Raw genomic sequence first — 14,702 nt, 5'->3', positions numbered from 1 at the left:
CAGAGGTCATTTGTTGGATCCATCTGGGGCCTGACTTTGTGTCTCAGGGTCCACTCTCAGCTTCTGGGTTTGGATGGGTTCTGGGCTGGCCAGTCATACCAGTATGGAAATGGGGCATTTTGATGAGGCTGTAGACATATTGTCTCAATATACTAAGTAACATACAGAACAGATATCTCTTAACTCCCCCCATTTCTGCACCTCATGTCATCCTCAGTTCCAGCCTGGGCTTCACCCTGTGGTGATCCTCAGCCATCTCTGAAAACTCTCCATTTTAAATGTTTACCCATCTCCCACTCCACCCCGGAGTGGGAACCGGAGATAAGGTAAAGCTGTTCGCGTTGTATATTGCTTGATAGTTTGGAAAAGAGGAGAAGTTTATGTTTCAGTTATAACTTAGTGTAAAAAATGTTCCCCAATCAGTATGGCCACATGAAAGCAGCTCTGGCATAATGTGCTTCGGCTGAAACTGGCTGTGGCCACAGCATGTCGTGACATCACTTTGCCTCCAGTGTCGCTCCAGTGTGACCAGGGGTTGGCCAGCCTGAAGAGCAGGTGAGGGTCTGTTGTCAACCTGGGATTTGGCCCTGCTCTGGCAACCTGCGAGTGGGGGGACCCTGGGGCCCAGAGCCCAGTGGGCAGCCCTTGCCCCTCTTCAGGTTCAGGGTCAGGGCTAACGTGCTCAGCAGGCGCCACTGCCAGTCACAACCCTCACAGCTCTTCTGTCTGGCTGGCCACAGAGAATGGCCTGCGGAGACTTAAAACTGGTTACAAACCCCATTCTGGCCAAAATGTCTGTGGTGGGCTAATTTATTCTATAATTTAAAGAATTCCATTATTAATGAAAGAGAAGGAGAATCCTGAGTATGAGCTAACACTGGAATAAAAAAGGCCCATTCTTCAGGCAATATTAATGGGAGCTTTGTATATAAATAACTTTATATATTGGTGAATAAATGGCACTTAAAACTAAAATGTCTGTTAGTGATTCACTGGGTTCTAAAGACCGGCCTTGTCTTCTGTGGTCAGCGATCTTTCTTCTTCGTGACTCCACTATTCTAGACAGAAAACAGTTAATCCAGTATGATTTAGTATCTCACAAATGATTCCGCTGAAATATTTTCTGCCAAATGTTCATCTTCTAACAGCTGCTTTTTTTTTTATTTCAGTGAGAGGCACTTGAAATAAAATCATTGTTCTCTGTGAAAATTGCATGCTAAATAACCCAGAGCTACCAGATTATTACACGGCAAAGGCATTTGATAATATTAGCACCAACCGCAGGTTCCACTTCTGCTGATGCACAAAATTTTGAGTAATTAGTCATTGCACAATATTATACTTATATCCTTTTTGCTTGAGCTGTTAGGCCACAAAATCAGCAGGCAGTTGCTGTTATAAAAGGCTTCTCTGGGTTATTTATAATGTGCTGCTTCCTTACAGTTGCTGCTTTACTCTTGGGTCTTGGGCCAGGTCTACACAGTAAAAATGAAGGAACTGAGCGATTGTTCTGTGACTCTTGCTGCTGAAAGCTGGTGTGGATGATTCACATGAACTGTGTGTGCCTTGGCTGGAATACCTGGTATTCCTGTCTACACAACTCAAATTCATCCCAAACTGCCTCATTTGTCACTTCATCGGGGGAGAGCCTGTAGTTACATGAAGTTACTTCTATTGGGAGTAAACTAGTGTCTGCACACAGGTGGTAGGGCGAAATACCAGAACTCACGTTATTATTGACTTCAAGTGCAGGATAAATTTCTGCTCCAAATGCTTCTCTGTTGCATGGATCAGTGATTCCCCAAAGAGTCAGCCAGGACACCCAATGGTGTGCATTGGCCATTATTTCATTTCATTTTATTTTTGTAAATTACTTCCTGTGTCATCTGCAGAATCCCTGATGATATGAGCTGTTTCTAATGGGAGTAGGTCTTAACTCTTAGGTGAGTTGGGGCTCAAAAAAAAAAATGCTGAGACCCACTGAGACTGGTAGAATGATCTATTTGTTTTGACCATGAAATAAACATCTTACTTACGCCCCCAACACCCACCTTTTTAAAAATGAAATGAACTACCATTGTGTCCTCTGAATTCTTAAGAGTTCTTCAACCCACTTTTCAACATCCCATTACCACCTCTCTAGTCCAGGCCATAATCTCTCACCAGATCAGTGCAACAGCCTATGGACACTTCTTCCTGCCTCCTGTCTTATAATCTCCAGAAGGTCTAGCATATACCTAGTAGGGACTTCAGGAGAGGATGGAGAAAACAGGGGGGAGTTAAATAATAATTTGGTTAAGGTTTCTCAAAATTGATGAGAAACACAAATACTGAGATTCAGGAAGAACAAAGTCATGAGCAGTATAAATAAGAATAGATTCAGATCTGGACTCACAATAGTAAACCTGCAGAATGGCAAAGACCAAGAGAAATTCTTACAAAATAATACTACTCTTCTGTTCAAGTGTCCTACAAGCTAGGTTCTGATATAGGCTGAATCTTCATAGCACTAAACTCCTTAAGCAAAAAGGTCATATTGTGCTTGTAATGTTTTATTTATGAAAAACTACCTGAAGCAAAAATAGCAAAAAGTTAAGAATTAACAAAGCTGGGTGGTGGATCCATGGGTGTGCATGATATTATTCTTCATACTTTTCAGTATAATCAAAACATTTCATAATTTAAAAAGAAGGAAGGAAGGAAGGCAATCCAATTGGCCTTGGGACTACTGAGGGAAGTCGTAAATGTTAAATCTTTGATGCAGTCTGTTCACTTACAAAGTAATCTACGCAGTTAGATCTCACGTGCTAAAACTAAAAGTTAAAGCTAGGACTAAGGAGGGAAAAACATTATCCTAACTGGGAACAGAACAGTTATGGGGAAGTCATCTAGCAAACGTAACCATGCGTTTCCTTTTCCCAATTTTGGTTTATTTTATTTTATTACTAGAGACATTGAAAGGAAATTAATTAGAAGGTGGCCGGCAGGGTGGGACTGGGCCAGACAGGTCAGACACGCCCTGGAGCCAATCTCCTGCAGTCCCTGGTCCCTCCCCAGCCGGCTGCCGCCTCACCTGGGGTGGTGCTGGGGCTTGAAGGGCATCTGGGGAGTGAGGGAGGTCCCTCCGGCAGGTGGGGTCCCTTGGCCTGGAGTGCGAGAGTGCACTCTGCAAAGTTGCTGTCGCTTGGCAGCTCCTGTGTTGAGCATCTTCCCCCTGGTGGTCAGTGTGCGTCATAGCTACTAGTCGGGCAGTCGAATGGTTGTATGGTCACTTAGGCTTTTATATATGTAGATTATTTTCCCCCCACCCCAAGGAAGGACACCTTGTCACACCACCCATTGAAGCAAAACAACACAACATGCTGCCGCCTCACCCAAAAGTAGTGTTTTTACTTTGCCCTTTCTTGACGGCTCCGTGGGTCATTAGCAAAAGGCCCAAGGAGTGCTTTTAAAAGGGGTCAATTTTAGTTTATTTTAACCAAAGAAGGAAAAGGATATAAAACTTTCAGGTTTTAGAGAATCTTTTAGGGGAGATGTAATTCACCTAACCCTTGGCCCCTCTCTCCCCCAATCACACAGCTTTTTCAGGAGTTATACTATAGTACAGGGCACTCCTCTAGTTGTTAAAGGAATGGGAGGAGGAAAAGTGAGAGTGAGTAGTCGCCTCTTTACACTGTCCCACTATAGCACGTTCTACTCACACACATATGCACACGTAAACACATGGCATTCATGCCACTAACAGTTTAGTCACACGGAGCATGTCAACACGGATAACACACCTCTAACTTACAGCACATACTTTCACACAGAGGGCAGACAGATGCTCACCAAGCTATGAACGACACCTGTTTTACTCATTTCCTGTCCACCTCTATCACCAATGGGCATTGAGGATAGTGGGCACGGCTCCTGCTCACCAGGCTCTACGGTTTTCTCCAGATGGTTTTTCACGTCCTCGTAATTTCAGGTCTACCCAGGAGATATCGCCACGCAATGGGAACCACACAGAAGACCTACAGTAGAGTCCCGGCAGCTCTGCTCCCCAGAGTGTGACTGCAGCGGCCAGGAGCAGGCCAGAAGCGGCCACGGCTCCTGCCGGGGTATCACACTAATAGGAGAGATTGAAGGCTAGGCAGAGTGGGGCTTAGGGGCAGGAGCTGAGAGGAAAAGAAGTCTTAGTTGTAGATGGGTGAAAAGCTGCCACAACCCCTACCACCCCTTCTTACTGGGAGAGGGACTGTTTCCTGTCTCTTTAATTAGGTGCTATCTAGGCCCACGGAACACCACATCGAGATTTAGATTTTGCTGTCTTGACTCTGCTATGGTTTAGAGTTGTTTCTCTGCATCCTGCCTCCACCCCTCTTCTCTTCTGTTAGTCCCTGGCCATATTTGAGTTCCGAGGCAGGGCAGGGATCACAGGTTGTGGGAAGAGCTCAGGGGATTTATCTCAGTGCAGTGGCGGATGCAATGGCGTGAGCGCACTCCGCCTGTACAAGCTTCCTCGGCACACCGGGAAGTGGCAACGCCCGCCTGAGTAAGCCCCCTAGAGCCCCTACATAGTACCCTAACTTTCCTACCATTGGTTGCCCTAAGGATGTTGTAAACTTCTGATTGGTCTGGAATGTTATATATGTCCCTGTACTTAAACAATAAAGTTCAGACTGCGTCTTGAACCTGTCTCCGGAGTCGGGCATGCTTCGTTAGGACTCCGTCGGCCTCACACCCTGTCTCAACAGGTGTCCTCGGGCGTCCCTAAAATGTACTGCCCTGGACACGGGTAGATGCATGTCCGGTTCTGGCTGAGGGACAGTACTTTAGGAAAATGGAAAAAACAGCTTCGTGTTTGGCCCCAGTTTCAGTTCCTCAAAGTGAGGATGACAGTTCTGGTAAGCGGTGACAATTAGATTTTTAGAGCCCTGGGCTTTCAACTGCTCCCATGCAGGATTAAGAAAGATAATGTAAAATATTTAATTCTGCCTGATTAGCTAGTACATGAGGTGATGTGCTGAGGTGGAAGTAATGCAATAGAGCTAATCTGCCCCCCACCCCCCGGGGCATGACAGGCGCCCTGCCCCTTGTCCATCAGTCTCTCCAGCAATTACCTCGTCCTCTGTCCTTTCTTTCTAGCCAGAGAACATTTTGTCATCTTCATCTTTCCTGGCAGTAGGGTCAGCAGAGTTTGCAGATGTCTCATCCATTTATTGACATAATTCCTAAGGTTAAGAGGGCTATTTCAGAGCCTCATTGGGATTTACTTTATTTTATGATGCCAACTTCAGAGATGTCATTTTCCCTCTGTAACTTATTATTATTATTATTTTTGGCCTGGCCTTTCTATGACTGCAGGCAAAATAATCGGATAGGTTTTTGAAACGGGAAAGTGGGTAATTATTTTATTTTCAAATCATTAAAAAAGAGCATTTTTCCCTGAGCTTTATTCTTTCCCTTGGCATATGCAATGTAGAATTTCAGGAATATGAGGAGTCCTGTGGGTCCTCCAGTCCCTGGAGAACATGGGCTCACAGTGAGGCTGAGGAACTCACACACACACACACACACACACACACACACACACACACGTTAACTTTCTCAGAGGGAACTAGGACACTGTCATTTTTTCAGGAGGGCCTGTTACTATATGCCCAGCATTGTATTAGTCATTGGGGGTGCCCCCAGAGAACTGTGAGCTGGACCCTGGGGATGGCTAGGAGTTTGAGAGGCAGGGAAGAGGAGTGTTGTTTTTTCTCCTTAAACTACAGAGATAGTTTGGGGACGCGAAGAAAAGAGGAATTACCTTTCCCTCAGCCTCTGTAGTTAGCATGTCAGGCGCCTAGTTAAAGAAGTTTAATGAAAAGACGATTGGGCTGTAGTCTCTAAGGGTGATGTACCTCTCCTCTAGGTTTGGTCATTCAGTGACAAGAATGAATGAGCATCATCTTTGCCAGACCCTGTGATATCTGGGCTGGTACGATCCTGCCACACTGCTATCCACACAGTTCAGCTCCTTGCCCTATATAGGAAGATGTGGGAGTTGGACAGGAGTGGGACCTGGGTTTCCCTCCAGTGAGGTACAGTGAGGAAAGTCATATCCACTCTACTCAATGGTGAGTGATGCAAGCTCCTGGTACATGCTGCCTGGTACTCCCAAGTGATCCAGGGAAAGTGAACAGTCAGACACATAGGGACCTACTAATGAGAAATAACATGTACTGAGTACTTATGTGGGCCAACCACTGTTTTTAGGGCTATGCATGGGTTATTGCATTTAAGTGAGGCTGCACTGTATTGCACAAAGCAATCAATGCCTTTGCCAGATCTGGCAGCTTCTGAAGATCGAGATAAATGAAGCAATTATAAAAGCCTCTATCATGACAAGTGACAAGGCAAGTCAGTGCGGGAAGCCCAAATACCAGGAGAGATTGAAGGCCAGGCAGATTGCCACCAAATCAAGAGGCAGAGTGGTGTGGTGGAGGGTATAGGGGTGTTAAAGTGGGGCATACAGACAGACAGATCTAAAATCAATTCCTGGCTCTGCCTACTTTCCAGCTGTATGACTCTGTGCAGGTTATTTACCTTTGGGGGTACTGTTTCCTCCTCTCTTAAATGGGCACGAACTCCATCTTGCTGGGTTGTTATGAACATGTGAGATAATGCATAGAGTCCAGCCTAGTGCCGGGCACAGAATAGTGCCCGCTTTTCATTATTAGCCAGAGGGTCCTCATTTCCAAGAGTCTGTCAGAACCAGGATTTTTAGAGGTCAAAGATGCTCAGAGATCACCCATTCTAGACACATCACGTTTGGGTGCACAGCCTGAGCCCCAAGCATACTGAGTGCTTGCCCACAGCAGCCTGCTAGTTATGGCTAAGACAGGGTGAGAACTCAGGCCATCACCTGCCCTTGCCCACTGGGACCGATGATTTCAGTTAAACCACACACAAAACTCTCAGAATATTTCACCAAAAGGTGGTTTAGGCTGATCCTGTTAGTTCACGTCAGATCATTTTCTCCTGCAGAACAGCTGATGTTTCAGTATTCACTTTAGGTCACTTTGGAAACACATTTATTTGTTTCTTGTGTATGTTAGTCTGATTGAGCCACCATAACAAAATACCACAGACTGGGTGGCTTAAACAACAGAACTGTATTTCTCACAGTTCTGGAGGCTACAAGTCCAAGATCAAGGTGCCGACAAGGCAGGTTTCATTCTGAGGCCCCTTCTCCAGGCCTGCAGGTGGGTTAACAGGAACCTATCCTTGACAGCAGCTCTGATGGCTGCAGGCCAGACCTCAGGATGAAGGGAATACAGGAGAAGTGACCTTGGAAAGCACTGGGTAATCCATCAGTCCCAGCAATCACCACCCTCATGAGTGCTTCCATGCAAACTTAACAGAAACTGTTTCCACTTCCTACTGGCGCAATCTCCACTTGAGAGCTGAGTCTCAAGCCCCGAGTTGTCCCTTGGGGGGCATCTCTGCAGCTAGTGCCTCACCAGCAACTGTGAATACTACAGGACTCAAATATAATAGAAAGAAAGGGAAATAAAGAATAAGTAAGAGAATCCCCCATGCCCCTGGTTTTTGATTATTCTCAGCTTACTTATATACTGTAAATTATGATGATTTATTACAAAGTGAGTGATTCTTGAGAAGGCAGATTTAGCCTGTGGGAAAAATTCTTAAAATCAGAGTACCTCTGTATATTCTAGGACATAACCATTTACATGTAGGAAAGCAAGCCTATATAATAAAAGGCTAATATGCAAATGGACCAAATGGTGGAATGACCAGTTGCTATGACACTCACTGATGCTAAGTGTCAGGGGGCAGACGCTCAATGCAGGAGCTGCCTCCTGGTGGTCAGTGCACTCCCACAGGGGGAGCACTGCTCAGCCAGAAGCTGGACTCATGGTGACAGGAGCCTCTCCTGCCTCCGCTGCAGTTGGACATTCCCTGAGGGCTCCCTGAGGCTGGGCTGGGCTGAGGGCCCCCACCCCCGCCAGTGCATGAATTTTGTGCACTGGGCCTCTAGTTTATATATAAGAAATATTACAGAGCCTATAGGCCAAGGATAATTAATGTTACAGCATATTATATCACACTAGCACAATGATCTTAAAATATTACCATGCTTAAATGTGTAGCTCTGACTATGAAGTGATTATTCTGTGCAACCGTGAATACAAGATGTCAAAGCCACCACCCTTCAGGTTGGAAGGACTGGAGTGACATGACTACCATGTCATTTTGAGGCTGAGATTCAGACAACGTAGAGATGGGAAGAGACACATCTGTCATATCTTCCAAACCGAGCTGAGGACATCTGCAGCTACTGCCACCATCTCACTCTAGTACATGGGAAACATAAAAATAGAAGTGATGCATCCAACTATTAACACTGAGGTACACTGAGTACAGCAAGCAGTCCGCAGAAGCACCGACGGAGAACGGGAAATGGCTCCTTCTGGGACAGGCCGTCGGTCTCAAGTGGACAGGATGCCAACCAGATGTTCCCACCATCCATCCCATCCTGATGGACTTATTTATTTAATGTTTTCCAGCTTTGCTGAGGTTATGATTGGCGAATAAAAACTGCCTGGCCGGCATGGCTCCGTGGCTGAGTGTTTACCTATGAACCAGGAGGTTGCTGGTTAGAACCAGGAGGATGCACATGCCTGGGTTGCGGTCTCAACCCCAGTACGAGGCGTGCAGGAGGCAGCGGGTCAATGTTTCTCTCTCATCATTGATGTTTCTCTCTCTCTTTCCCTCTCCCTTTATCTCTGAAATCAATAAAAATATTTTTTAAAAATTGTATCTATTAGGCTGCACAACATGATTTTTAAAAAAGTGTGTATGACAAGGGATTAGGACAGCCGTGGGCAAACTATGGCCCGCGGGCCGGATCCGGCCCATTTGAAATGAATAAAACTAAAAAAAAAAAAAGACCGTACCCTTTTATGTAATGATGTTTACTTTGAATTTATATTAGTTCACACAAACACTCCATCCATGCTTTTGTTCCGGCCCTCCGGTCCAGTTTAAGAACCCATGGTGGCCCTCGAGTCAGAAAGTTTGCCCACCCCTGGATTAGGAGGAGGGGAAACGCGAAAAGGTTACGAACCGACTGAGAGCAGGTAACACCCTCCTGACAGGAAAGTGAAGGAGCCCATTTGTTCAGAAGAAAATGCCTCCCTGGGAGTTCGCACCTCACCACGTCAATTATCTCCTCTTTTTCAGACTTATGAAGAGGCTGAACAGTTGTGTGCAGCACAGGCAAGAATTTCAATAATGAGAGTGCCGGATGAGAGGACAAAGATAGCATAAAAACGCTGAGGGAGATTCCACACCCAGAAAATAACTACCCTTGGTTCCTGTGTCACCTCCGCTCTACTTGGGGGACGTTGAGCACCCATTCTGGTAGGTTCAGTAGAGCCATGACATGGGAGAGTCCTCAGCACAAGAGCACCCATTCTTTACTGAGGTGCCTAGATGGATAGATGGATCGTGTTGTTACTTTTTTGACCTTTGTTTTCTGAATTGAGATATCATTCACATACCATAAAAGTCACCCTTTAAAAGTACACAATTCAGTGGTTTTTAGTATGTCCACAAGATTGCGCAACTATCACCATTCCAGGACATTTTCATCACCCCAAAGAGGAACCCTGTACTCATTAGCATCACTTCCCATTATCCCCTCTCCCTAGATACTGCCAACCGTCAACCTACTTTGTTTCTGTAGATTTACCTATTCTGGATATTTCATGTAAATAGAAGCATATACTATGTGGCCCTTTTTGACTGGCTTTGTTTACTTAGTATGGTCTTGGATGTTCATCTGTGCTATAGCACGCATCAGTGTTCCTTTCTATGGCTGAATAACATTCTATTATATGTATTGAAGGGGTTCAGAATAGGCCTCCTCAAGATGTGCCACTTTGGCAGGCATATTATTTTTTGACCCGAAGACAATCAAGACTCTGTGGGCTCATGAGAAAATTTTACTCTTCCTTAACGAATTTAAATTTGGGGCCTTGCCCGTAATAAGAGTTGTTGCCAAAAATAACTTTGGTATTTGGACAAGCCTCTCATTACTGAACATATTGCTCTTCTTATCCTCCTGCGAATGGCCTTCCTCCCCTCTGAAGCCCCAAGGTGCCCCCTCATTCTTAGCTCATGTGTACCTCAGAACCTCTGTCTCAGAACCTCTCATGTATGTGGGGTTCCCATACATGGTTAATTAATTTTGGTTATTTTCTCTTGTTACTCTGTCTCATGTTGATTTAATTATTAGACCAGCCAGAAGAACCTAGAAGGGTAAAAGAAATTCTCTTACTCCCCCACAGTATATTCCACAATTTGTTTATTCATTCATCTGTTGATGAAAATTTGGGTTGTTTCCAGGTTTGTGCTGTTATGAATAATGCTGCTATGAATGTTCGTGTATAAGTTCTTGTGTGGGCATATGTTTTCATTTCTCTTGGGTATATAGCTAGGAGTAGAATTGCTGGGTCATATTGCAACTAACTCTAAATTTAACTTCGTGAAGCTTTTCCAGACTGTCTTCCATAGCGGCTACACCATTTTACATTCCTACCAGCATTTGCTCGAGGGTTCCAATTTCTCCACAGACTAGTCAGCACTTGTTATTATCTATTTTTGATTATAGCCATCCCAGTGGGTATGACATGGCATCTCATTGTGTTTTGTCACTTAAAAAAAGAATCAGAGCCCTCCATATGCGCAATTTAAAAAGATAGGACTTAGAGTATAAATGCTCCATCTCTCTCCACAACCATTTCCACTAGGCAAATACTTTAAATTCTTTTAGCGGTTTCTTCTGCTGTTTATCTCCTATTTCTGGTAATGTGCATTATACCGCTATTTTGAAAATCAGTTTTTGATATTATCACTTGAATTCCAACTATGAAAGATGAGCATTTAGTTCTCTTATCTTCCCCCATGTGCACACAAACACACACTCACTTTTTCTTTCAGTCTTCACAGATTATGATTATAATCTCCATTGTTAGTTAAATCAATAATTGGAACTTATACTGCTATGACTATAAATTCATAATCATGTGGTGTACTAAGATTTGCTTAATCATACTTTTCCCCTTAGACTCCAGATGACCTAGAGGAAAAATTAAAAAAAAATTTCCTCAGTTTTCTACACAGTAATTTGTGAGTTCATTCTCAAATTATGGACATATTCAGATATATGTATATTTCACTATTTCTCCCCCCCCCCTTTTTTTTTTCTGGGACACATTCCTCCTAAGGCCCTCATCTGGACCGAATGGCTCTGAGCTCGCTGCACAGCTGCTTCCTGGAACTTCCCTTCACTTTCCTTGACTGCACTCCTCTCCTATGTTGCATCGCCTGTTTCTAGATCCCATGTCTTTTACTCTTAGTTTTATCCTTCAGTTTACAATAGCTTATCTTCCAGTAGCTTCTTCATTCCTGTTTCTGCTTTACTGTGTCTTTTGTGTTAGACATTTTCTAATGTACCGTTTTAATTTTCTTATTTATTTTAGTGTGTTTTTTTTTTTTTTTTTTTTTTTTTTTTTTTTTTTTTAGTTCTTGTCCTAGTGATTGCATTGGTGATTCCAATTAACACCTTGACTTAAAATAATCCAGTTATAACTAAACTAGAGGCCCAGTGCACAGATTCATGCACTGGTGGGTCCCTAGGCCTGGCCTGCGCCCTTTGGCAATCCAGGACCCCTCGGGAGATGTTGGACTGCTGGTTTTGGCCCGATCCCTGCAGGCCAGGTTGAGGGACCCCCACCGGTGCACGAATCGTGCACTGGGTCTCTAGTATGCATATAAGATCTTTGGTTAATCTCTTCCCACCCTACTCCCTTTCCTCTGAGATTCATCAGTCTGTTCCATGTTTCCATGCCTGTGCATTGAGTGTCTGTCTCCTGAAGGTCAGTGCGTATCATAGCTACCGGTCGAACAGTAGGCTTTTATATATATAGATACCAACCTAATCCCAACAGCATACAGAGTTGTTTTTGGATAGTTTCACGCTACCAAGGCATGAAAGTTGTGTAATTGAGACAGAGCACGTATGTATGTGCCTGTGAAACCTTCAATTTACTATCTCGCCCTTTATAGGAAAGACTTGCTGATCCTGATCCAGTGCCCTGACCTTCCTGATCCTGTTTTCTATCTCCTGCCTCCAAGCATTAAGCAATATGTTCCTCCTCTGAACTTTCCCTGTGTTTCACCTTTGAACTCTCACTGTTTCACCTTTCCAAAGCCTAAAAATTAACTGGGAATGCTTAGAAACCACAAAACAAAGCAAAAACTTCCTTTGTGCCCATCACTGTATTTAAGATGCTCAAAGTTGTCGTCTGTCGTGATCTATGCAATCCCATCCTTCAACAGGAAGTTACTCTGAGGGCTATTACTATTGATTTGAATCTGAACATTTCCCAGGGTGGTTTCTTCGTCATTTAGTCTCAGCCCAAACAGTGCATTTCCATACGAGTGTTCTGTGGTAGCCGGGTGGTTTTTGTCTGACCAGCACCCACTTCCTATCCTCTGATAAGAGTTCTTTGATTTTTATGTGACACCAGAGGTGGGATGTGATGTTAGGCACAGTGTGGGCAGGAAGCTTCCAGGGACCCTCACTGGAGGGGGCCTGCCTGAGCTCAAAGCCCACTGCCAGGCAAGCAGAGCTGACAGGACTCGGGTTAGCCTCTGCATTCTGCCATACTCTGGAACTTTCTAATTATGTGCACCCAGTAAGTCCCCTTTTCTGTGTAGGCCCATCTGAGCTGTGCTTCTGGTGCTGGTGAGCAAAAGGAGTCCTGACTGACACAGCTGCTGAGGCTGAGGCTGAGCCACTGTTGGGCCCCTTCATTTCATGCTCAGCAAGAGAGGAAGACACGCTTCTGCTTTAGTTCGGGACCTGGAATAGTTGTAGTCTACTGCAGGATCAATTTCAGAACTAATAAGAAACCTTCCCTGTCCATCTTGACAAAACAGAAAAAAAAGCTAATGGATTCACAAATGATTAAACAGGAAGAGAATGACAGTGCCACGTACAGCCTGTCAAATACCCGATGGAGCACATTTTGAAAGACAGTGACAATGTAATTTCACGTTATAAAGGCATGCCTTGCACTTACTAGTTTTCAAAGCATGTTCTATCTAAAACGCCATCAGATCCTCTCAGGCTTCTTTTTTAATAAATGACCCATATTTTAAAGTATAAAACCCAAAACATGTTTTGTGAATAATTACACAGCAGTTTCTTATAAATAAAAATTCTAACCTTTTTCTTCTTCCTCTCATTTCATGTTCCTGACATGTGCTTACTTTTCTAGTCAGCTCTTCTGAATTCTAGGCCATAAAGAGAGGCTTTAGCAGAACCCTGAGCCCTTTTTCCAACTTGTTTCTTTTCATCCCTGCCCTGTAGTTAGCTAGCCGTGACCTGTCCACTTACCCCGCCTGTCCTTACCACAGCGCCGTGCACACAAAGTGTAGTGGAGTCCCCACAGGCCTAGTGTGGAACCCCCGGCTCGGTTACTTCCCAGCATTATGATCCTGAGCACATTTTTAAATCTGTGAAATGAGGAGCATGGCCATACCTACCTCATATAATTCTTGCAAAGATTAAATGAGATGTATGCAAGAGAGACACGGAAGCATGCGGTACGTGATGGCCGTTACTACTTGTTGGCTGAAGGAATGCGTTCTGCTGGCCAGTGCTCCTTGCTGTCTCATTCCACATAAAGCTTGTAAGACCTGGTGATTCACTGTCTAAAATCCAAGCCCCTGATGGCACAGACTGTCATGTTCATCACTGTAGCCCTGGTGCCTAATTGTACTGGCATATAATAGATATTCAGTAAGTACTTATTGAAAACATAAACGAATATAGGTAATACAGGTATAACTTTACTGATATTCCAATTTTATGGATGAGAAAAGTGAGGCTCAGAGAGCTTAAGTGACTTGTCGAAAGTTCTGTAGTTGGTTAGAAAGGGATTGGGATATGGTTCTCCTGCCTGGTTGTTTTTCTTTTCTACCATATCACCTCCTTGGGGCCGTTACCTTATGATACAGAAAGTGCAGTGCAGTGCATTAGTGACCAAATGTGTTCTCAAGGCCCAAAATGATTCTGAAATGTAGAACCTACCGTGGTATCCACAGCCTTGACCTTCTCCGTGGGAATGTACTTCGGAACAGGCTCTGCCTGAGACAGCAGCACGCACCCTGCCGCGCCCAAGGTGATGATCACCACGCGGCAGCCCCTTTCCAGGAGCACCAGCGCGGCCTTCCCCGCGTCCGCGGGGCTGCTGACCGCCAGGCTGGTGAGAATCTCCGCCTGGAATACACGCAGTGAGAGAGACAGTGGTGAGGAAAGTAGCCTGGGCCCACTTCCACGTGAGATCTGTTTTTCTAGAATCTGTCTCCCTTATTTTGCATAACAACCACTGCAGTGGAGAACTCTGATAGATTCTGGCTCAGAAAAATAAATATAGCAAAACGTGAAACAACTGTTTAGGACGGTGATGGCGAACCTATGACACGCGTGTCAGAGGTGACACGCAAACTCATTGTTTTGGTTGATTTTTCTTTGTTAAATGGCATTTAAATATATAAAATAAATATCAAAAATATAAGTCTTTGTTTTACTATGGTTGCAAATATAAAAAAATTTCTATATGTGACACGGCACC

At 44.4% G+C, this 14,702-nt stretch overlaps 1 protein-coding gene across 2 annotated transcripts in view; it reads right to left on the bottom strand.

Moving 5' to 3' along the window:
* The window catches only part of RBKS (ribokinase), a 72,472-nt gene that overhangs the window by 12,624 nt on the left and 45,146 nt on the right, over positions 1-14,702 (bottom strand). For both annotated transcript variants that reach the window (XM_081100975.1, XM_081100976.1), the window contains exon 7: positions 14,159-14,347. In XM_081100975.1, coding sequence (XP_080957101.1) covers positions 14,159-14,347 — 189 coding nt within the window. The remainder of the gene's footprint in view (positions 1-14,158; positions 14,348-14,702) is intronic.

Source organism: Myotis nattereri (assembly GCF_964212035.1).
Source record: "Myotis nattereri genome assembly, chromosome: 10".
Taxonomy (NCBI): Eukaryota; Metazoa; Chordata; class Mammalia; order Chiroptera; family Vespertilionidae; genus Myotis; species Myotis nattereri.
Note: the sequence above shows the minus strand (reverse complement) of the source record. Positions and strands in the feature narration are given on the sequence as shown.